The sequence below is a fragment of the Staurois parvus genome, unplaced genomic scaffold (genome assembly GCF_062004578.1).
Source record: "Staurois parvus isolate SC_StPar_1 unplaced genomic scaffold, SC_StPar_1.0 ptg000303l, whole genome shotgun sequence".
Taxonomy (NCBI): Eukaryota; Metazoa; Chordata; class Amphibia; order Anura; family Ranidae; genus Staurois; species Staurois parvus.
The window spans coordinates 13,424,263-13,449,108 of NW_028318099.1; the positions used below are offsets into that span (position 1 = coordinate 13,424,263).

Here is a 24,846-nt window from a genome sequence, read left to right on the forward strand (position 1 = left end):
CCTATAGTTTCATTTTAATTGTGTTTTTATGTGTTCGTTAATTTACCAAAGTTTATACCGAAGGATATTGTTTTATTGCGAAGGGGATTGCTTTATTCCTAATTTGAACTTTGATGACTTGTTATTGTCTCAACCAAAAATTATTTGTTTTGCCCTACAGCAGCCAATTGGATTTGGTCTTTCTTTGTTCAATTCCAGTCAAATTGGGCTTCTGACTATATGCATTGGGGCAATAGCAACAGTTCTTATTTTGAGCACTTATATTAAAAATATTGTGTAGCAACATGAATGAGTTCTTCTTTTGTAGGCTACTCAAATTTTCTGGGGCTGAAGATATCCAATTTCTGCAAAACCAGTGTTGTAGGGCAGTGATGCTAATTACCGGCCCAGATGATCACTAGTATGATCTGTCTGAACTTACCCCTCTGCCTTGAAGAACAGAGCAACCAAAATGCAGCTAGTTGTTTGAAGTTATTTCCATGAATACCAGTAGTGTGGTCCAAATTCAGATTTGTTGATTAGTATTTGGAGGAAGTGGCTAGCTAAAAATCTATCCCAGCTGTTGGATCTCCCAGACAGAAAGTATTTTCAGAGTGTGTTTAACTTAACATTATCCCAGAATCCCAAGGTAATCTGAGATTATCCAGATTATTTGGACAGTATCCATATTTATGACATAATGAACAACCAAAACTATCAAGAGCAAAAAATATCCCAAAACCATACTGTAGCAGGGCCTTATCCTTCGGTGCATGATAGTAAACAATTTTCTGATACATCGGATACTACAAAAGCAGAATGGTAGCATAACTGTTTTTTTGTATATATGGTGTTTTTTTTATTTATTTTGTAGAATTTCACATTTGTTTTAAAATAGATGTAGTAGGGCATAGTTAGAACCTCTATCAGGTATTTTTTGCTATCTGTGTTACGTTGGTGTAGCGTTCCCTTCACTTCCTGTTCCGGAGACAAAATAGGAAATCAGATGGGATGTATCAAATATAAAGAGAAACCCACTACTGGAAAGTTTTCATAGAGAACAGGTGTCTCCATTGGAAGATGTCCCCACTTTTCCTGTTCAGGTGACAGCTGTATTACTGTTTTACCATTGGTTAGTTCTGGTACATTGTTTCTCTTTTCCAGATCAGATAAAGGGGGTGTTTTTTTGGATCCCTGAAATGCGTTGAATTTCCCTTTCTGATCTTCTGTTTGACCCGATTTTGAAATAAAATTGTTAATGGACTATTAATCTGTGGTGTGGCACTTAAATCTTAAAGTCATTGTTCTGCACTACAAATCAAGGAATCCTCTTGAGTGTAGAAACTGCCAGTCTGGTAACTAGACAACCTATTTCAACACCATTATAATACTGGTGAATAGTAATACCAATAGGACAACCCTAGGGTCCAGCGGTATCTATTCACTTTTCCAAGCAATGAAACCTGGCAGAGATTTTAAAATTTCCACAATAAAAGCTAAAAATAATGTTTTTGGTTTAGATACACATTAAAGGCCCTCATCTTTCATTTGAAGTTTTGCAGGCCTGCTCTTGCAGCTTGGGCCTGGTGACATAATAATTTTATAAGTAATTTCTCTCAACCTCTATTAGTGATGAGCTAAGGTTTGGGCCAAACCCAGAGGAAATTGATAGTATGCTGCTGGCCCAGTGAGCTGCAGCTGCGGAATTCTCTGCTCAGCAGCCCCATGCAACAAAGGGCAAGGGTTGCTGGTGATATCATTGACCTAATATAGCCATATAGTCATGTTTGGTCAATGATGTGACTAGCATCTCCACCGTTTGTTACATGCATGGCATGAAATTCCCTGGCCATAGTGGATTGGGCCAGGGGACCTGCTATCATGTGACAGTTTTTCGTGGGTTTGGGCTGAACCTTCATTAATCACTATAACGGTAGTATGGAAATGGATTGAAGGACTGGAACCTAATACAGGATATTATAGATAATGCTTGAGACATCCAAGACCCTAGGATACGCACATTTTTCCTGTTCTTGCAGTTACCTTTTCACTAAAATCCCCTTCTGACTGGCCCATGGTTAATTGGGTTACACAAAATGTGTGCTCAATGCCAGGTTAATGTTATATATTGATGGTGTAAACATGCAAATAGCTGTAAAAAAAATGCAGTTTGAGTAAGGAGTAACAGGGTATTACGGATTATTTGTACTGTTGATATTATTTTATTACTGGGCATTAGAACTGTTCATTCTTTATAGTGAGGAATTAATGTCACTGACTTTGTACTTTTTCACCCTTGCTAAAGTAAAATTTAAGTAATAATATGAGGCCATTCAGAGAGGCTGGGTGTTCAAGTGCCAGGCTGCCTAATATTTCTGCTGACGTATCACTAGTCTGTAGAATATTTGTACAGTATTTCCAGTTTTTTCGTTGTGTCTGTTTCCATGGTTCTTCAATGGCAACAAGTAACAGTAAGTTATTTGATACTTTAAAGTGGACCCATTATTAACTCTACAAGTATGGATGGATACCGTACATTCCTGGAATGTAACAATAATAATCTAAAATATTATTTAAAAGAATATATTAATTATCATTAAAAAAGCAGTCCTTGCGCTTTACATAAGTGATTTTGGCTAGGTGTTATCAATCTGCCTTCAGTCAAATGGAAAGATATGGAAGCTCCACTGGGTTTTTTAATCCAAGTTTAGTTTAGATAAAGTTTATTTGTCGCAGGGTTCTAAGGAACTACCTTATAATAGTACATTTTATATGGACTATCAAAAACTTAGGTGCACTCTCATCTCTCTATTGAAAGCCTAGGACCATAGTGCATGAGCTGCATGTATCCAACAGAAAAAACATTTCTACTCCCATTTTAGGATATTCACCTGTGGCAAACTCCAGCACTCCATCACATCATTCATCTATCAGCCACTGCAGGCAGTAGGAAACATTTCTACTCCCCCAGTTATCAGACTGCAGCATTGCATATTCAGAAGCTAAAGCCTGCAGCAGGGGTTGATCTGTGTAAAAGATTTGTGAACATAACCAGGACCTGCGCAGTCACCTGGGTTTTACGTAAGTATTTCACCTGTTAGCCCAGCATCTCAGATCAGTAAGTAGATGCTGGCCTTGAATAGCATCTAACTAAAGATGGTACTGTCCTTATGGAGAGAAGTGCACGATCTCTCTAAGAGATAGTAAGTTTCTGTAGGTGTTACTTACATATTACTTAGCATGCATGCACTTAACTTGAAAAAATATATCCAATGCTAGGTTCATGTTAAAAACATGAATATGCATCATAAATCAAGATGGATAAAAACTATTACGTTGAATTTGGAAAGCTGATAGCTTGCTTGGTCGGTCTTACAGTATCATGTTTGGCAGAAGGTTGGGGTTATTCTTTAAAACTTTTTAAAAAAGATGCCCAATTAAATGCAAAACCTCATAACAGGCTAGCCATCGGTTATCTGGAATTTGTAGCTATCAGACAATCCCAAAGTCTCTCTCAGAAGATCAGGACAAGCAGTACGCGTATATTATCACACCATGCCGAGGTCTGAGAAATAACGAGTTGAGGGAGTCAAAGGCATCAGAAGAACGTGGAATCACACTCCCACTGCAATTATAAAATAATTTTAAAATAACTTTTAATTACAGGCACTGGCTGGGCTCCACAGCTGATCTGCTTTGTTGGTGCCTAAATGTGCTTGACACATCCAGATCGGAAGCTGGTACAAACTGAACACATTTGTTCTTTATTTTACCGATTTTGATGATATCGAATGAGGTCTAGTTTTCCTTTCATTACATTTACATATTGGGGACAGCAGAGTTGTAGAAGCTTAGATCAGAAATGTATTAGTTTGAAAGTTTGTTGTTCTTTGAAAAACTTGATCGCCAATTGTCTTGTGTGGTGACCAGTAGTGCTGTGTCAGTGGTATGACTGTTATCTCAAACTTCATCTAAATGCTGAAAAAACAATCTTGCACATCGGACAGATATGCTTTATACCTAAAAAAAAAATAAAAAAAAAATGCACATATCATATAATGGATAATACTTAGCAACGTAAAGTGAACATGAACTTTAAAAAGTACCAGTTTGATGACTTAAAGGGAACATCCTTAAATGTTAATTAACAAGTACTTGGAAGATTTACCCTTTGTCTTGAATTCTTTCTGAAATAGCAGTGACAGCGCAATTACTGTTCCTAGGCACCCTGTGTCTTGAGCCTCATAGTATGTCTGTAGTACAAGATGATCTAAGAAAATCTTCTTTTGACTGCTGTTTCATGAGGTTTGGAGAGGGAAATTTTGTGCTGTCATCCCTGTACTGGTCACTGTTCTCCTCGCTGGAGAAGAGTCTGTACCTGAGGATCTTTCAAGCATCTCCCTGCATCTGCTTCATCTATCCAGTGGATCTTTGCTTCAAGTGCCTCTCCTGCTGCTTCTTGAATATTTCCCCATCAGTCATCAGATCTGACATGAGGACTCTAAGCCCTACCTATTCCGATATTGCTGCCTCCACACAGAAACACCCTGTGATAAGTCTGTAATGGAAAAGAGAGATATAGGCAAAAATGGTGATTTGTCCAAAAACATGCTGGTAGTTAATTGACTGCTAAATTGGCCCTAGTATGTGTGAATGTGAGTTAGGAACCTTAGATTCTGAGCTCCTTGAGGGCAGGGACTGATGTGAATGTACAATATATAGTATATGTAAAGCACTGCATAAATTGATGATGCTATAGTGCAGGGGTGTCCAAACTTTTTTCAAAGAGGGCCAGATTGGATGAAGTGAACATGGTGGAGGGCCGAACATTTTTCCAAACATTCTTTGAACCATTACAATTAAATGCAAATAAATTATTTTATGCCAAGTTAATTGCAAACGACATACTTTTCATTTCATAACATTAAGATCAACTGACAGCTGAGTTCTCACAATGTATTGAAAATAAATTTAAAAAAAACTTACCTGCACTAATGTGAAGGGTGAAAAAGGTAGCTGAGCTGAAGTCTCTGCTCGGCAGCCGGGAGGGGAAGAGAAACACACTTCATGCTGGAAGCCCGGCCCTGACGTCACCGCCCTCTGTCGCTCCCAGCGCGGCACAGTCACGCATGTGCACTGCTCTCAAGCAGAAGACTGTCTGCCACAGAAGGGAGGGCCGTGCGACAGCCGCATTTACACACACCAGGGAGAACGCGCCGCAGTCAGGCTTACGCACTGCCCTCTGCTCTCAAACAGAAGACTGTCTGCCATAGAAGGGAGGGCCGTGGGAGGGCCACATTACACAGAGCAGGGAGGGCTGTTGGAGGGCCGTATTAAACCGACCCCCAGGCCGTAAATGGCCCGCGGGCCAGACTTTGGACATGCCTGCTATAGTGTATAAGTACCTGTAATAAATAAACAAATTAGTCATTTGCTTGTTTTTGTGGCACAGCTTTCACAGTTCAACTCCTTTTTAGAACAACAGAGTAAATAAGCCCACTACAGGTTTCATTGCCTAGTTGCCAACATCCAAAAGGTATAGACCAAAAGGTTTTACCCACCTAAGTAATGGGACTTTAAAGGAAACATACATGCATATAAAATATAAATACATTTTATCACAAAAAAATGTTAATCTTATTACATCAACACACTTTGTACACGCAGCTGGAATATAGATCAACATTTATAGGAGGTTGCAAGAGAACATGCTGACTTGCTGTGGAAATAGAACCTCTTTCTTCAAAATGATAGAGATGGAAGGGAGGCGAATGTTTCTTCAGCTGGAAGACCCAATACATTTCAGAACTAAGTCTTTCATCGGGGGTGAGCTGGAGAAAGAGGATGGCTAGAAAACATTCTGTAGAACACAATAAAGAACAATAAGATTCCAAACATATATCTGTGTTACATACCATCTAATTCTTTTTTGTTCCATTTATCGCCAAAACATGTATATATAAAAGTAGGGGGTTCTTTTGCCTGTATTTCCACCACTTGCACCCTAAGGCGTCCGGGACTGAATGTGGCTAAAAGATGGAAGGGAGTGGGGAAGAACGCCCTCGGAGTTCTCACACTGAGGTCACCCCAATGCACATCAAAACTAGATCAAAAGCTATGTTACCAAAAGGATGTCTATGGAGAGAAGAAGTTGTTTACTAGGGAACATCTGTTCCATCAAAAGGGGGGGGGGTACAAGCCAGATTTAAAACATTGTTTCTGGTCAAAAGGGGTCCATATAAGAGGAAAAAGAAATCTATATATAATGAAATAATCATCCATATTGATTCATTAGTATGCCCCATATGGATGGAACTCTCAAAAATAAATTATTAGACACTAACCCACCAGCGCAGAAGTCAAAAGACAAACCGCATGGAATCCATGTTATGTATATCCCATGGCCCCCCACTATATTAAGACATCCAAGCATATAAACCCAGTAAAGTGGGGCACAGTTTATCGAATAGGTAGGGGATACCTCATACCTTTTGGGGTAACCAAAAGCAGATGTCTCAAAGGACTCAAGCATTGGTATATAGCTAAAGTTAAAAAGGGGAACCATTTGATACCCAAAAGCAAGGCCAGATAGGAAATCATATGGATTCATACCCATCTATCCGACATTGCACAGGAAAAGAAAAAAATCTAAATATACTCTATACTAAAACATAATGTAACTTGGTTCCCAATATCTTAAAGGTCCATTTGATAGTACGAATTAAAGCAAAATAGTCTTCACCTGAAGGTGCCAGGATGTCTTCCAGCTGAAGAAAAATCTGCCTCCCTTCCCTTTCTATCATTTTTTTTTTAAATGAAATCTTTATTCAAACAAAGGTTTTCATATACAAAAACGAAGAAGCAAGAACAAGGAAAAACATGCATAGGGGTTTGAGTTACAGTTGTATCAAACATCATGGCTAACACTGACTTCCATATAGGTGAAAAAAGAAGAATCTCCATGTGTCTAAGCGCCATGTGCAATAATGTGTAGATGTGACAATACAAATAACAATAATAAAAATAATAAAAGGGAAAACACAAAACTCCCGTCAACCAATCTGGTAGGTAAGGGATCTATCACAGGGGCTAGCTTGCAGGTCCGACTCAAACGCAGACACACTAGGGTTTAGGATCAGATAGCATATGGCTTCAAGTAGTTGAAGCGCACATTAAAAGTGCTCTGAGAGCGAGTGGCTTTTGGAGGTCCCGAAACTCCTACCCTTTAGTATCAGGAAGGCCCTGAAGGAGGAGGTTGCAACATCCCCAAGGTCCCTGAAGTCCCAGAAGTGTATCCCAAATGGAGAAAAATTTGCTATAGAGGTCTTTGCATGTGACCATCTATTCCTCTGCCTCCATTACGATGTTAACCAGTTTAATCCACTCAGCATGAGTAACATCGTAATGGAGGCAGAGGAATAGATGGTCACATGCAAAGACCTCTATAGCAAATTTTTCTCAATTTGGGCTACACTTCTGGGACTTCAGGAGCTTTTTCCAATATATTGGGATCAATCGGCATGCTGCATTCAGAAGATGTGGAAGAACACTTTTCTTATAGTGAATAAAAGGGAAGGAAGGCACATGGAGCAAGAATTGCAGAGGGGAGTCAGGAACATCAATATTGAGAATTGTTTTAATTTGTGCTCTGATGTCTTGCCAAAAGGGGTGCAACTTGGGGCATTTACACCATATATGGAGGTAGGTACCATGGCAGCCACAATCTCACCAACACAGGCCGGATGTAGAGGGGTAAATCTTGGCAAGTTTGGAAGGGACTCGATACCAGCGAGTGAGCAGTTTGAACCCATTTTCTTGCATTTTGGTATCAACCAAGCTGGCATGAGTCAAGTGGTATAGGTATAAATTGTGTGTCAGAGAAGCAGTGCTGCAAGGTTCTCTCCCATTCTAGTATAAACAATAGTTTCCCAGCCGGACCATCTGACTGGAGCAGCCTGTACAGCATCGAGCGGGAGTGATAGACCGGGGTGCTCCCAATGCAGAGTTTCTCAAACTGCATCATGGAGGAAGGAGGGCAAATTTTGGGGGACTGCCTATAAACAGAATTGTGAAGCTGTCTGTTACGCCAGCTATCCATAGGGAAACTTCCATAATGGTCCCTTAGTTCGTCCAGAGGAAGCAATCCCCATTCCTGCACAAACCTGCCACATTGCATCACGCCACCTGCCGCCCATGTCCTGAAGAAGGAAAGCTGCTCTCCTGGTTCAAATCAGGGGAGACCCTGTAATGGGGCAAGAGGGGAGACTGGAGGCGACAACTGGCTATGTCTGTTCAGCACATCCCAAACAGTCAGGACATGGGCATCGGTGGGAGAGTTAGAAGCAGCCAACCCTCTAAATGAGTGGGGTCATCATGAAGCATAGGACAAGTTATGTCCGTCAAGCACTTCTGCAGAGGAACCAAAGTTTATCCTTAACGTGGTGGTGCCAATCCAAAATCCTCTGTAATGCTATGGCTGCGTACTAGCAGCGAATGGCAAGGATTCCCAGACCACCCATTTGCTTAGGGCACTTCAAAATGTGTAATGCCAAATGGGGGCGAAGCTTGTTCCAGACAAAGGGTATAAAAAGACTATTGAGACTCGAGAAGAAGGACCAGGGTAACATTATAGGGACCATTTGTAAGTAAAAGAGGATCCTAGGCAGGATGTTCATTTCAAAATGTTTACACAACCCATCCAGGAGAATGAGTCCAAGTCCCAATTGATAAGGTCTGCTCTGATAGTGGTGAGTAACGGGGCATAGTTACAAGAGTACAGTTGTGAACAATGAATTGGAAGATGGATATCCAAATATTTGAGGGAATGCTGGCACCAGGTGAATGAAAATGAAGCTTGCAACTGCGTTTGCATGCCATCGGGGATGGAAAGTGGCAGTATTTCAGATTTGCTATAGTTTATTTTGAAGTTAGAGAGTTGATGAAACTCCTGTAGTTCAGCCAAGATGTTGGGGAGAGACGTGGGTTCAGTCCCATACAACAATACATCATCTGCATATGCAGAGAGCTTATGCTCCACAGTGCCAATACGAACTTCCTAAATGTTAGGGTTCAGGTGGATTCTGTTAAGGAGAGGTTCAAGGGTGATAGCAAATATGAGCGGGGATAGGGAGCACCCCTGTCGTGTCTCGTTTTTAAGGGGAAATGGCCACGAGAGCCCTGTCCACCCTTACCTGTGCCTCCGGGGAGTTATAGAGGGCCGCAACCCAAAGGAGCATGTGTGGGCCTAGCCCAAGCCTATTAAGAACTATATGGAGGTATGCCCAGTTTACCCTGGCGTCAGTAGAGAGCAATAGACAGGGTGGGCGATCAGCACTCTGTTGTGCCCAATGTATAATCTGAATGGTCCTATTCAAATTGTCACTGGCCTCCCTGCCAAAGGTAAACCTCATCTGGTCATGATGAATCACCGCCACAGGAACAGGTTTTGAACAGTTTGCCAAAATCCTGGCCAAGATTTTAATGTCAGTGTTCAGGATGGAAATAGGTTGGTAGTTGTTTGGGAGGGTATGATCTTTTCCTTCCTTCGGTACAGTAACATAAGCCAACAAGGCTTTCCTGAGTGTGCTGGTGCCTGTGACCATGGCATTGAAGTAGGAGCACATGGGAGTGGAAAGCAGAGACAAAAATTTAACATAATTGGTAAAGCCATCTGGTCCCGAACTACCACTATCAATTCTGCTGGTGTCATGGGTTCATCAAGCTTATGGGAAACTTGTGGGGTGTGAGTTTCGAGAAATGTGCTTCCTCTAAATATTGGAAGATGCGCACCACCTTCTGCAGAGAGGTAGTCTCAGGGAGTGTGTCTGGCAGATTGTAAAGTCGGGCATAGTAGTCCCGGAACACGTCCGCGATTTTTGAGGGATGCAGGATCATGGCGCCTGAAGTAGATTGTAACCTGTGTACATGCAAGGACGTTTGCTGATGTCAGAGGGCTCTAGCCAGCAATCTCCCACTCTTATTTCCAAATTCGTAAAACATGTGGGACACGTGCTGCAGGCAAGGTCGAATACGTACCTTTAGAAGTGTAAAGAGTTCCTCGCGAAGGGATTTGAGTTCAAACAGGACATCGGGGGCAGTGTGACGTTCGTGCCTCAGTTCTACATGGTGGATCTTAGCAATAAAAGACTGAAGCTCCCCATTGTGTTCCCTCTTCAGATGAGCGCCCCGAGAAATACGTTTGCCCCTAACAACCGGCTTGTGACCCTTCCATATGAAGGCAGCTCCCACCTCCCCTGACATGTGTTGGTGGAAATAATGCGAAATAGTGTTTGAGACCCATTGATAAACCACTGCGTCATATAACAAATTTTCATTCAGGCACCAGGTCCATTGTTTAGCCTCTGAGGGCAGGAGGGTCAGGGACAGAGAGATGGGGGCATGGACAGAGAGCGTAAGGGAGCCGATGGATGCACCAGAGAGGGATTCTAGAAAGATTTGGTCCATAACAACAGGCAAAGCGAGTATACACATTGTGGGTGGCCGAATAATAGCTAACATCTTTGACAATGGGGTGCAGGGCTCTTCAGTAGTCTGTCAGAAGATGGGTATGTAGGGTTTTCTGGAAATGTAGAAAGGCAAAGGAGTGGGAGGAACAGCCTGAAGAGGTATGCCGACGAGGGTCGGGGCACACATTTTTGTTTCCCATCACTATCAGTTGGCCCTCCTGAAAGGAAGAAAGCACTGAGTCCAAGAAGATTAGTTGATGAGTATTCGGGGCAGACACAGTTGCAAAAGTAAACCTGCAATCATAAATGATACCTTTAAGGAACACAAACCTACCTATGGGATCCACGCATTGAACTAATGGGACAAATGGGCAAGACTTATGGATCGCAATAGCAACCCCCCCCGATTTAGCTCGTGGGTAGTGGCTAAGGAACCACTGGTTATAAAGATGGGGGGTAAGCGGGGGGCAGACTTCTGCCGGAAATGAGTTTCATGCAATTGGAGAACATGTGCCCCCCATCTCTTCGACTCGAGCCACAAATTACTACGCTTACAGCCCTCTCTATCATTTTGATAAGCATTTTCCACAGCAAGTCAGCATGTTCTTTTGCAACTGCCTAGAAATATTGATCTATTTTCCAGCTACATGTACAAAGTGTGTTGATCTAATAAGATTTTAATCTTTTTGTAATAAAATGTATTTTCATTTTATACGCGTATATGTTGCCTGTAAAATTCCATTATATAGGTGGGGAAAACTTTTTGGTCTCTTTAAAACAACAGAATTAGTAGGAGAAAAGCGGAGCTTCTAAATTCTAGCAATTTTTATGGCTAAGAATCATACTGTTCCAACACAACAATGTAGCCAGGGAGCCGTGGCACCCTTGTGTGATGTTTCAACTCGTCAGGGGTGCCATGCTGCATCTGATATTTTCTAACAGCATCATGCGTTTCTATGGTATAGGTGGGCAGGCTACTAACCATATGAAAATAACTCTAATCCAGGGTGGGCAGCATTCAGGGTAGCCCCAGAATTCAGAGGGGGATGGAATTCTGCTGCACTTCCTGCCCATTGTAATGCTGCCACAGCCACGCTGTGATGAAGATTAGAAGGCAGGACCCTCTTGTGAAAAAGAGGGGGGAAACGAGGATCCTGATGTGAAGGGGGTGGGGGGTTGGACTATAGACTCTGAAAGGGGATCCCATTTTGCGGAAAAACACAGTATTATGCCTAAATCCAAAAATGTAATATATTGCAGTTTACAAATCATTAGATGTGCTGGATGTATTAGTGTTCTGTTTTAGACTTTTTTTCATCTGCTTTCACCTAGTAATCTGGCCAGTAGCACACCTCCTGTATTGGAGTGCCCCCAGTCTAGATGAAGGAGAACAGGGGACACAGCAGACAGCAGCATTGTCAATCTGGTGGGGAGGGTGTGTTAATTGTACTAGCAGATTTAAATACATTAACAAATTGAAACCAAACTCCAGCTCATACTTTATAACCCGTTACAGTTTGTTTCCTTTTGGGATAAAGGTTTTACAGAATAAATACAAGCTGACCATAGTCAGCAGCTTTGTCTGTGGTAAATGGTTTGTCTCATCCCTGTAAACTGATACATCAGAAAATGAACTTGTTTTTTTGGAAAACAACAGAATTACTGTCTGAATCACCAGATGAAAATAGATGAAGGAAAGCCTAAAAAAATTAATGCAACCATCATATCTAAGAATTGATAAGCTGCAATATAATAAATGATTGCTTTTGGGTTTAATACCACTTTAAGTACTTTAAAGAGGTCCAGGTCCAAAAGCCGAGTGGTACATTTGCTCTACGTACGCATTTGTATGGCAAGTTCCTTGGAAGGTATTACTGGAAACATAAAAAGTTAGTACGTATTTAAAGTAGAACTAAAACTTTTTCTTTTTCATTTTGGATAGATTAAGGGATTAATGGATTAATTTAGATAGATTATAGATTTATATAACCCCTTAGATTTTTGTTTGCCATCTTTGTCCCATTGCAGAGATTTCCCTTCACTTTCTGTCCCATAGCCAAACAGGAGGTGGAAAGAGGAAATCTCTGCAAATTAAGGGAATTCCTTGGGGACCCCAGGTCACCAGAAGTAGTGTCTCCATTGGACGATTTCCCCTCTTTTACTTTTCTGGGGACAACCCAAAATTTGGGATTTTCTTTTACTTTCACTTTCAATGATAATGGTAAACAGGACAAATAGAGAGTATCTTCCTAACATGGGCACAGACAGCAATAACAACTGGCTGTCCATCTTAAGGAAAAATTTTGAGTAAGGGCAAGTGCTAATGGGAGGGTTTTCTGCTGGGGCCACAGCCTTATTTTTTTTCTTTTCCATTTTTTTAGCATTTGGACTGAGACCTTGGTTGGGTTTTATCGTTCACAAATGTGTTCATGCACAAATACAGGTGAACTAGTGCAAGGCAGTTTTTTTCTAATTCTTTCAGAATATGCAATCTGATTCATCTATTGGAACTATAATCTTTAAAGTTTCTATTATACTGAGCTTTTTTTTCTGTGCCTTTTTTAAGAGAAAAATAAAAATCAAAATTTTGTTGGTAAGACCCTCTGAAGTCTGGATTGTGTAATAATTTAATCATTTTATTTGCCATTCATGCTCTATTGAATATGATGTAATGTTAGTGCCCTACATAGAAGAAATAACAAGGCTGCAGTTTATTACAACAGCACTGCGTCCTCACACTGCATAGCATCTAGTGGCTCAGAGGAATCGATTGGGTACATTACCACTTAGCATAGAGTCAGTGTGACTGCACATAAGGTCAAGGGGAACACCATGTTTACTGTCAGCCTCCTACATTAATGGGAGAAGGACAGGTCGGCTCTCCTTAGAATTGATTATCTTTCAGCCATGGGTCTTTCTGCCAGATACTAATTGGTCTTCCTGCTTTTCACTTATTGGGATAGACAAGATGTCAGACATTTGAAAGTGATGCCATCCTATTATAATTTATTAATGCATGTCTTGATAGGACACTAAACAATTCTAAAGGATTTCAGATGGCAACTTGCCACCATAACCAGTTATGTCAGCTATTATAAATGGTTGTTTCAGGGGCCTTCTCTACAAAAATTTATAAAATTAAGAAAAGTAAGTTTGATTTATTATCTTCAGCAATCTGTCAAATGGCACCTCCTACATAGTTGAATAATAGAAATATCTGTAACTACTTGTTATGTGGCTACATAACAAAACCATTAGGGCCTCCCTCTTCTTAGTCTATATCTCAAATACACTCACTGGCCATTTTATTAGGTACACCTGTTCAACTGCTTGGTAACACAAATTTATAATTAGTCAATCACATGGCAGCAACTCAGTGCATTTAGGCGTGTAGACATGGTGAAGACGACATGCTGAAGTTCAAATCAAGAATCAGAATGGGGAAGAAAGGGGATTTAAGTGACTTTGAACATGGCATGGTCGTTGGTGCCAGACAGGCTGGTTTGAGTATTTCAAAAACTGCTTATCTACTGGGATTTTCATGCACAACCATCTCTAGGGTTTACAGAGAATGATCCTGAAAAAGAGAAAATATCCAGTGAGCAGCAGTTGTGTGGAAAATGCCTTGTCAGAGGTCAGAGGAGAATGGGCAGACTGGTTACTGTGACATTCAGATGGTAGTGTCAGAATTTGGCGTAAACAACATGAAATCATGGATCCACCCTGCCTTGTATCAACGGTTTAGGCTGGTGGTGGTGGTGTAATGGTGTGGGGGATATTTTCTTGGCACTAGCAAGGTGTACCTAATAAAGTGGCCGGTGAGTGTAAAATTCCCCTAATATTATAGCATACAAACTGCTTTCAATAGCAATCATATGGCAGTTTTCATATACACTTTTATCTATGATGTGCTTGCAAAATGCTATTGCTACCTGTTTAGCTGTAGCTAAAAAGCTCTGGGCCCTATTGCAGTTATATAGTGTGCTATGGATATAGTTAAGCCCTTGGGTGTGTTCTCACTAGTACTTGGTCCATAATTAGTTTTAAGAAAAGACATCATATCATAAGTTGATAACAAAAATAAAGACTGTAGTTTACCCTGTGTACACACCTAATCATCATCAAATTCTTAGATATAACATTCTGCAAAATAATAACTTCGGTGGACTCATTACTTCTGCAGCTCCACTAATACTGCAGATAAAATAGGAGTCCATCAAGATGGTGCAGCAAGGGCCTAATGTAAACCAAAATGGATATAATAAATGAGGGCTTTCCCTTTCACTGCTTTTAACCTGATTATCCTATGTTGAAGGATCTGATTCCCAGTAATTATACCCAGTAAATATATTCTTTGTTAGAACTTTATTTTATACAAAAAGGTTGGTTGGTTGACTATTGAGAGCTGAAATTTTCTTTCTCTGGCCAGCACTGAAAAAGGAATAGTGCAGATGTCACTGCAACATAACATAGAGAAATGAGCCAGGACTAAGTTTCCAGGCATTGATTTTATGCATAGGAAAAGATGCGGAGCAAATGTTGCCTCCTGAAGAGTTCAATGCACAGAGGCCAGTGTTGTAGTATAGTTCTGTATGCATGCTGCTGATGCCACTGGGAAGGAGAGAAGGTGCAGTAAATTGTGATGCACAATGAATATTACAGAAGGAGTGGGTAGCTGAAAGAAATGCAGTGAGTAGATTTCACTGCTAGAATCAATACTTGATATAAGAAGTCAATTGCTGATCCAGTCTAATAGAACCCATCCATAGCTTCTGATTATCAATTTTGAGTGAGTACAATACTTCAGATTTGCATATAGGAAACTGAACAATTGGGATGGGGTTATATTTGCATAGTAGATACTTATGTTTAATTTAACCTTTTGTCCTGTACAATGTAGAGAAAGCTTTTTTGCAGTGGATCCTTGTGACACTGACCTCATACAATAATTCAGAACTGTGGTCCAATATTGAGATTTTAAAAGCGGGAAGGTCTGAAGACAGAGTGCAGTGCCTATTTACCTTTTGATGATCTCACCTCCATCAATACTCATCAATGTTTTTTTTTTTTTTGCTTATATATTAGACTGCATTATATCGTCTTTGATGGGAGATAATTTTCTTTGCAATTAAATACAGCATCACAAAACCACTATTGCCAGTATGAATTATTTATTTTCATCTTATTTTGGTCATTGTTAATGTCTATTTCCTACGGGCTTTTTATGTTAAAGTGTAGGTAAACCATAACAATGAACTTTTCTTTTTTGGTCAGTTGAATATACCATTTGAAGCATTTTATCATATCTGTTCAATAAGTGCAAACAAATACCTGTTGATCTTGTCAGAATTTCTGAGCTGTCCTGTGTGCACTCCCTTATCTCAAACAGCCCTCCTAGTTCTTATTTTGAACTGCAAAATTATTAGCATTTATGTTGTAAAGATCTGAAAGTGGGAGTGGCTGAGTAGTTTAGTCAAAAACAGCTGTGATTGCTGACAACACTCCAGAAAGATGTGTATTGTCAACCCAGGAAAAGTACTTAAGAGTTTAGTGCATTTCTTGCAAACCAATAGGTATTTCTTTCTTATCCATTGAGTGGCACAGAAGGGCTAAGGACACTGGCAAACAGAAACATTGTGAATAAGGCCCTGTAATGGCTGTGGGATTGAGCACTGATGTCATACACTGGGTGGAACTATGTGCACACTTTCAGCCTGGAGGAAGCATCATTGCGCTGCTGTCTGTGCATCTGAAGCACCACATAGATCAGTGGTCTCCGGTCTGTGTTCACTGTTTACCTACAGTGACCTGGTCACCTCCGACCACCTAAGCCCTTCATCAGTAAGGTGTTGCCTCATATTGGGCCTAATTTCATTACCTCTACATAAAAGCAACATTTCTCGGCTGAGACATTAATAGGATAATCCCACTGCTAAAGGTGACACCTATAATCTGGAAGCTAGAATTGTTTTTATAGGGATCGTCTTCAGCTCAGTCGGGTGAGACTGGGCATTCAGTTCAGAGAGATGGTAAACGAACCCTGCCGCCATCCCCTGCAGAGTTTGTCTCTGACCCTCCTGAGCACTAAATCAAACTAGGCTTGCACCCAGGGGCAGACTGACAACTCATGGGGCCCCTGGGCAATAGGGGATCATGGGGCCCCTCTGTCCTTGCCCAAACTCAAAAACGCCTATGAAAAAGGTACCAGGGGCATCTCATGGGGCCCCCTACTGACCCTGGGCCCTCAGGCAGTGCCAGAGTTTCCAAATGGTTAGTCCTCCCCTGCTTGCACCCCATGTCACCGTCTCTGAGTCAGATTCAACACAGCAGACTAAGTGTAGTGAGTATTGAAAATGTATTAAGCCAACGAAGATTGGCAGCTCACGTAGAGATAAATATGAAATGCTTATCGTCAAAGTCAGGAAGGAGTCTAATTCAGGCAGTGCATCAATTGGCTGTCTGAGTGGAACACTGGTAGTAGCAGGGAAGACACCTGTAGTGAGTGAGTAAACGCCAAACTAAGTGTAGAAAAAAGGTAAAGTACAATAGCACAAGATCATAGCAACTCAAACACACTGTAAATGTCCTATATTGGTCTGCTGATGCAGTCACTCCGGATCCAGGAGATGTAACCGTATTGCTCAGTTGTTGTGTGGTATCCAGAGAGGGGAAGCTGGAAGCAACACACTGAGGTCAGTGGAGTGCAGACAAAACCAGAAATAATGAAATTGGACGTGACATCCCGGAACTCTAGTGGGTAAGTGGAGGTCGAGATGACTAGAAACAGATTTCAAGCATCTAAACTTGTGTCTTGCATTAAACTGATACATGGTTGGGAATACTGATGACATCATCTGTTTGGACCTGCTCTTGACACTGTCCCAGCAACACCAAGGGTGGTCAGTGTGTTTTCTTGCATTAATATGAGAAGGGCTGAGGGAATCCCACCCTTCTTTTTCATCCACTATGGCAGTAGATGCTGTAGGCCTGTAGAGCCTAACTCTGACTCAGGTGGTTTGTCTCTTCAGCACTTGGGTGCTCAAGACACCCCTTTCAACCCAAAGGAAAACCCTTTTGCATCTGGCATCTCCTTCAGCTGCTTCTCACTAATACTATTGTGCTACTGCAGAAATCAGTGTGTCTTCCCAGTTTTTTCTGGTTTTATCTGCACCCTGAGAGCCCTTCTTCCTGTTCAAGTGAGAACGTGGCTTCTAGAATTGTACCCCATTCAGACTTAACACTCCCTTCTTCAAAAGCATTCTGTATCCTCTGATTCAAGTGAACCTCTAGTGGTATCTGGTACCCTGCAGCATCCCCTTTTGCAGAGGAAATTCTGGCCTGCTAAGTCTGCTCGGGATCAGTTCCAACCACTCCCAGGGGGACCCAGATTGCCAGGGTGTCCCATACCTGATACTCTAGTCTGGTTCTGTAAAACCAATGGTCCTGGGTATCCCTCTGAATCGGCCCGCTGAGTTGCATTCTGATGGAAGTCACCCAAGTATTGTAGGATGTTACCCAGGAATTGTAGGATGTTAATCTCTGGGAAGGTTTGTAAGTCCTCGCTGTGACAGGACAGGTGGCCTGGTCCCTGTGTTGGTTGATGAGTTTTGCTCTTAACTGTACTGACTTCCTTATAGACAATGCATGGGCTTTTGGCTTTCTTCAACCAATGGCCTCCTGACCAAATGAAGAGCTTTGTGCACTTGGGTGCTCCTCATCTCCTGCATGGTAGATAGAAACCATCTGGGTTCTGGGATCCCTTGTATTGCTAACAGGCAGAACATGCAGACAGAAACCTGCTGAAGGTACCACAATTTGGAGTAGGGTATGCCCAGAGGCCCTTGTGGGACCTGATCATCTGGAGATTGGTTCTCCTTCTGTGGCTGATACTGCAGTCTCTGGGGAAGTCTCTCCAAATTCCTTCCTCAGTCATGCAGTTAATCAGGTGGCTGTTTTTAGTGGCGTGGCTAAGGTTCCTGCCCCTCACTCAATGACTATGGATGTTTTGCTGAATTTGGACAGGTCAGTAGAATCCTAGAACCATGTCCTGTTTGCAAGGTTAGGCAGGGCCTGCAGAATTCCTGTCAGACTCCAGTGCCAATTCCGAATGGTAATGTGGATAATTTTGCCCTTCCACTCGTTTTTTTTTTCTTGTGTCCCCTGGTACTGCAATGGGTTTGTGATATAGCTTTAACCCCCCACCCCTTCTTAGAAGTCACATACCCTTATAGGATAATATGCGTCGATGGTTTCCAAGTTATTCAGATATCGTGTTTGACAGACTGGTTGCATGACTGAGCAATCTCATTCTTATCACAGTAGATAAGAATAACTGTTTCTGTATTCCAGTGTCCCTCAGTGGATGCCAAGAAAAAGATTTTGACGGTAACCAATTTCTGTACTTGCAAGATCTTTAAAGGGCTAAAAACAGGGAAATGTGCATGTATTGCAGGGATGTACTGCATATACTGTACATATATACATGTTGCCTTGATATAAGCTTCAAAGTATTCTATTACTCTATGCCTGTGTAGGCTTTATAAATTGGAAGATTCTGCTTTTTGGGCTCTTATGAATCAGTTATAATTGATTACAGTTATCTATCGCCAATATGTATAGTAAGTCACCTATCAAAGAAGCACAAAACAGATGGAGGACTCCTGACCCTAGTGTCCCAGAGACCTTCAATATTGGGTAGGAGAAATAAGAGAAGCAAAATTAAAAAAGACACCATTCCTCCCATTCTGTAGGTTCCCTTTATATCAATAAGTTGGAGCCTCAGTTTACTCTTTAATGTGACACCTGTAAGTAAAACCAAAAACCTCATCAGTTGAGCCATAACTGCTCTTTGATGGTACCTTTTTTGTTTTCAAACCCGTAGAAATATGTAGAGGTGAGAAACAAATAATGAATCCCCAGTATGGCTGAAGTATCCAAAGTCAAAAGTTTTTGTTTATAGTGGATAAAGTAGGGGAGGGTTAAAACCTATGCAGGTTTTTTTTGCCATCCGTGTGTGAGCACTTTTCGCCATGCACGCACTCACCAATACCCTACACCAGGAGGGGCCGTGTTCATGTGTGGTCATGTGACATGAACATTATGGCAGTACCCCAGCTTAGCGTTGAGCCATACACGGTGTGCAGTAATGTAACATACAGAACTCCTCTGTGAAACATGTCCTGTGCAACTACACACCTTGTCTGTGAGATGTTGCATTTAGGAGGGACACTGCTGAGCCTATGCCCTCTCCACCTGTCCAGCGTACCTCATGACCTCATGCTTGCTCTCCCTTAACTCCTTCAGCTCTCCCATACTATGCAGGTAGGCTATGGGTGTCCGTGACAGGGATTCAGCCCTGATACTTTCGGGGAACTGACTGCTGGAGAGGAAGCCAGATCACCTACTCCCTCACAAGCAGAGGACCCTCCATCTTGCCAGGTACCACACCTCATGACAGGCTGCTATACACCTTCCACCAGTCTTTGATTAAACATAGCGACTGCATTCCTACTCCACTTGTTTTGCCACGTTAACCCTTTTGTAGTGGTCTTGCTTCATACCCCATGTTTGCTTTACTGACCCTGTTCTTTTATATACCAGAAACAATCATGTACCCTTTAGAATAACTTCAGGCCAGGCTTGAAACAGTTTGGTAAATTTACTGCAACGTCTCATGGCAGGACAGACAACAAAGTCCCGACCCTAAACTGACTAACAGAGGTGGCTGCCCAGGCATACCTTTACAGTTGTAAGTTCATAGTTGGCAAACTCCAGTGGCTGGTAGTGTCCATTGGAACACTGGTATCTTGTGCGGATCACATGCTTGTTCTTGGGCTTTCAAGTTCAGTGTGCTGAAGTGTTCCTTCTTTCTCAAGCTCCTGTCTGAGCCTCTCCATCGAACCGGACGTTCCCCATATTTATGTATCACACCAGATGGAAGGCCAGCCCAAGACAAAAAGCCTGGGAAGTGAGGTGCTGGAAGTTAACCTTTACCCCAGCCTGGGCAAGCCAAAAACAACATGGCTAATACAAAAACCCACACTGTAGGGAGATTTCCCTTACCTTTCTGTTCATAGGTGAGAGGCTGTTTTTTCAATGTGAGTGATATCCTCCTTTAGACTGTTATCATGAAAAATGAAAACAAGTGTTCCCATTGGACAATTCTATTCTTGTTCTCGTGGCGATTCAAATTTTTCGATTTACCCTCAGTTTCATTTCTTGTTAAATTGATGATCAGGACACAGACAAAAATACGAACCTAGCAGTAATAACAAACTCTCACCAATTTATGCAAATCTGAAAAAAAAGAGTTTCACTTTTTGTTATATACAGTACAGTACAGTACTGTTCTTATTTTTATGGATGAAATGAAATAGTTGGAAATAAACTATTTGGAAGGAGCATACCAGATTGAGAGGAATAAGCAGTAAGGTTATACCTATGGTGTAGACTTCACTACACTGGCTGCTGATATCACAGAGGAAGTGAAAGTCATTGAGCAGTGAGAAGCTGGCTGAATGTTATTGATCCATATGTAAAGCGTTACTTAGGGATTTCCTGTTGCTCAGCTGTTCTTGACCTATGAATGTGGGAAATATAATCATAAATACAGTAAGTAACCTTACACACAAACACACACATATATGGGTTTATTTCTCTACACATATTGTTTGTCCTATGTCTGCTTTGAAGAAACAACATGTATTTTACAATCCTAGTTTATCTTCAATAACATATTTCAAGCTTATTATTATTATAATACAGGATTTATACAGCATCAGCAGTTTGTGCAGCACTTTAAAAAAAATGGAGGGAGACAGTACAGTTGAAGAACAATTTAATACAGAATTTAATTTAATTTAATTGAGAATTCAGATGGCCTTGTATGTCATAGAAAACATCAAGTAGTGGCAAATTGAGCATCATCTGTAATGATCAAAGTACATTTATTTATTTCAGGTACTTATATAGCGTCGTCAGTTTACACAGTGCTTTACACATATATATTGTACATTCACATCGGTCCCTAACCCTCATGGGGTGTACAATCTAAGGTCCCTAACTCACATTCATACATACACATAGAAACTAGGACAATTTAGACAGGAGCCAATTAACCTACCAGCATGTCTTTGGAGTGTGGGAGGAAACAGGAGTTCCCGGAGTAAACCCACGCAAGCATAGGGAGAACATGCAAACTCCATGCAGGAGGCACCATGGTCGGGAATCGACCCCATGACCCATTTACTGCAAGGCAGATGTGCTAACCACTAAGCCACTGTGCCGCCCGTACATAGAAGCTATATGATACTTTTGGTTTAGTTTTGGATAGAATAGCCACTTGATGACCAGCAACGTACCCGTACGACACTGGACTTCAAGTGGTTATACCGGGATGATGTATGCTGCAGGCATCGTCCCACTATTGTTTTTTTCAGCTGGTGGATGGCTTCATTGTAATCAGCTGCTGGATTTGGGGGGGGGGGGTTTCACCCCAACCCCCTTCCCCCTTGCCTTCTGCAGCTCTCTCAGGCATTCCCATCCCAGCAGGAGACCTGAGCGTCCAGTTCTGCCAGCTGACCAATCAGAGACCAGAATGGCTCCGATCATCTCTATGGTATAGGAAACCAGAAGCGATGAGCATTCATCACTTCCAGTTTCCCTGGATGTAAACAGCACAATTTTTAAATTGTGAAAACATCTGATCACACTGATCTTGGTGTGATTAGATGCTGTGAAGGGCAGAGGAGAGATCTGGGGTCTAATAGACTCCAGATCTTTCAGTAAAGAGTCCCTGTCACTGCCTATTGCTATTACAGGGGATATTTATATTCCTTGTGATAGCAATAAAAGTAAAAGAAAATAAAGCAACAGTGTCAAAATAAATGATAATAAAAACATTTTTTAAAGCGCTCCAATCCCCGTTAGTCGATCCTACATGTGTGACGTGTTTGTTATCTATTTACTCAGCGTAACATATTCTTATATTTTACCAAATAATTGGATATTATATTGTGTTTTTGTGCATTAAAATTCAAAAAAGTGTATTTTTTAATAGGAAATTGCATTTGAAAAACCGCTGTGCAAATACCATGTAACATAAATAATTGCAACATCCATCATTTTATTCTCTAGGGCCTCTGCTTTAAAAAAAAAAATAATGTTTGGGGTTTCTAAGTAATTTTCCAGCAAAAAACTGATTTTTACATGTAAATAAAAAGTGTCCGAAAAGGCTTAATCTTCAAGTGGAGAAGGAAAAATTAGAACCCATCACATTTTTACTGCTGTCTTTTTCCCAACTGAAATGATTTACACTCTGCATTTGTCCTGGTGAGCATTGGGACAAAAAATTATGGGAAAACCAAACTTTTGAACACAGGTCAGGGGAAGTCATTTGATTGGGACACCTGTTTTGGTGACAATTGTTCCCCCTATTTATTTTTTGCATCTGTTTACATGAAGTTAGTGTGCAGCAGGATATTAAATTAACAGTATTGTTCATGGTTAAAAATGTCTGAAAGAAGAACTCTCTGTGCTGCCCATAACAATCAAGTTTCCTCCATTCCATGTTTCTAAGGAGATAATTAAATTAAACAGGGACATTTTGAATTTTGTCCGATTCCTGCTGAATTGGATGAAATTCAAGCCAGGGGTGGCCTTACAAGAAGCACCCAAAAGTCAATTTAAAAATCATCTTAACTGAATGGAAAGTTATCAGCTGAACAGTGGCTGCATCCTCTCAGATGCATTCACTGTTTGACAGTTCCACTGTATCCAGACAACCGTGGGTGCCACAGCTGCTGAATACAACAGCTGGCAGTGCAGTTTTCTCCATTCACACTGTTTAGTGTGTCTGGGGAATCTACTGATTTTCTAGCTGTGTAAGGCTAACATAAGCTGTTGCCATTTCTTTAAAGCTGAGCTTTCAGTCCAACAGCTAAATACACAGATAAAATGCACATAAGGTAGATATCTACCTGTCAAAGAGTTTGTATTTTTATCCATCCAGTCCTGACATTTAAACAAACCTGCTGCACAGCATAGTACTGCCTACAAGGGCAGAAGTTCTGATTTTTTTCTGCTGCAGTTAGGTAACACGAGTCTTGTCTGTCCCCCAGCCTGTGAGTGCACAGTGAAGAAGAAACAGCATACTTTTGAGCTCTCTGCTCTGCTCTCTCCTCCTATCAGCGTCCTTGTTAGCACATAGGCACTACAGTATAACTGACTGGCTCCTTCCAGTCTGAACTCTGCTGTACAGCCTGCATGGCACTAGTGATCTGCTGATCGCTGGTGCATTGCTTTACAGGTTCATAACACAAAAAATAATAAATGCACATTTTTTTCTTACCTGCAAAAAAATGTGCTTTTATTTTTTTTTTGGAAAGGTGAACTCAACATTGATAAATTGATCGTTCTAGAGCTGGATTAATTTCTGTATTTTTTATTAGCCTGAAGTTCAGGTTTAAAGATGTATCATCCATCCTACTAGACTTTTTCTAAATACCTTTTTATCATTGAACTGCACTACCTATTATTGCAGCATTTCGACCAAAATTACACATCCTTTTATTGTGTTAGCAAGGAAAAACAGTGATGCCATTTGTTTGCTTTTTAGGAGGTGTGTGAAGGAATGGGAGGAGCCTCATGACAGCGTTCTCTACTGCATGCAGAGTGATGGGAATCACATGATAGCCACTGGATCGTCTTACTATGGAGTTGTGAGATTGTGGGACAAGAGAATGAACCAATGTTTACAGGTATGTTTAGAAGTCCATGCCAGACATAGTGACCTATACACATGGGATTGATTTGCTAAAGGCAATTAGACTATGCACTTTGCACTTACAATTGCACTCATTTCCCCCAGAGCTTAGTGAATGTGATGAAGCTCTGCTGATTTCCATAATCCAATCACATGCAAGCAAAAATGCTGTTTTTTTTCATCCTTTCCTTCTGATTGGGTATCCTTTACAAAGTGAAGTTTCACCACTTTCTCTAAGCTCTGGGGAAAATTAGCGCAAAAGCACTTGTGAAGTGCACAGTCTATTTACTTTTAGTAAAATAACCCACTGTGTTTTATTCATTTATGTTATCCCCAGCTTTCTGTACTTTATGCAATGCATAATGCAGTTAATTTGAATTATTGTATCTTCAAATAGTTTAATACAGGCAGTAGAAATATGATTTTTGGGTGGAGCTGGTGAGCTTCATAAAGTGGATCTTCATCCTCAAATCAAAACTCCACTTCACTACACAAATAACTTTTGTTAATTAACCTTTTGTTAATTAACCTTTCTATGAAAAAAGTTTGGTCCCACACCCCATGCATGCCACTCGCCTGGGCAAATGACATGCACTGTGCTCTCTGTGCATCCCAAGATATGCATGTCACATATCCCAG

General features: G+C 41.1%; 1 protein-coding gene across 2 annotated transcripts in view; it reads left to right on the forward strand.

Annotated features, from left to right (window-relative positions):
- FBXW4 (F-box and WD repeat domain containing 4) overlaps nucleotides 1–24,846 on the forward strand; it is a 216,740-nt gene that overhangs the window by 187,163 nt on the left and 4,731 nt on the right. For both annotated transcript variants that reach the window (XM_089683269.1, XM_089683267.1), the window contains one exon: nucleotides 24,061–24,202. In XM_089683269.1, the coding sequence (XP_089539395.1) occupies nucleotides 24,061–24,202 (142 nt within the window). The remainder of the gene's footprint in view (nucleotides 1–24,060; nucleotides 24,203–24,846) is intronic.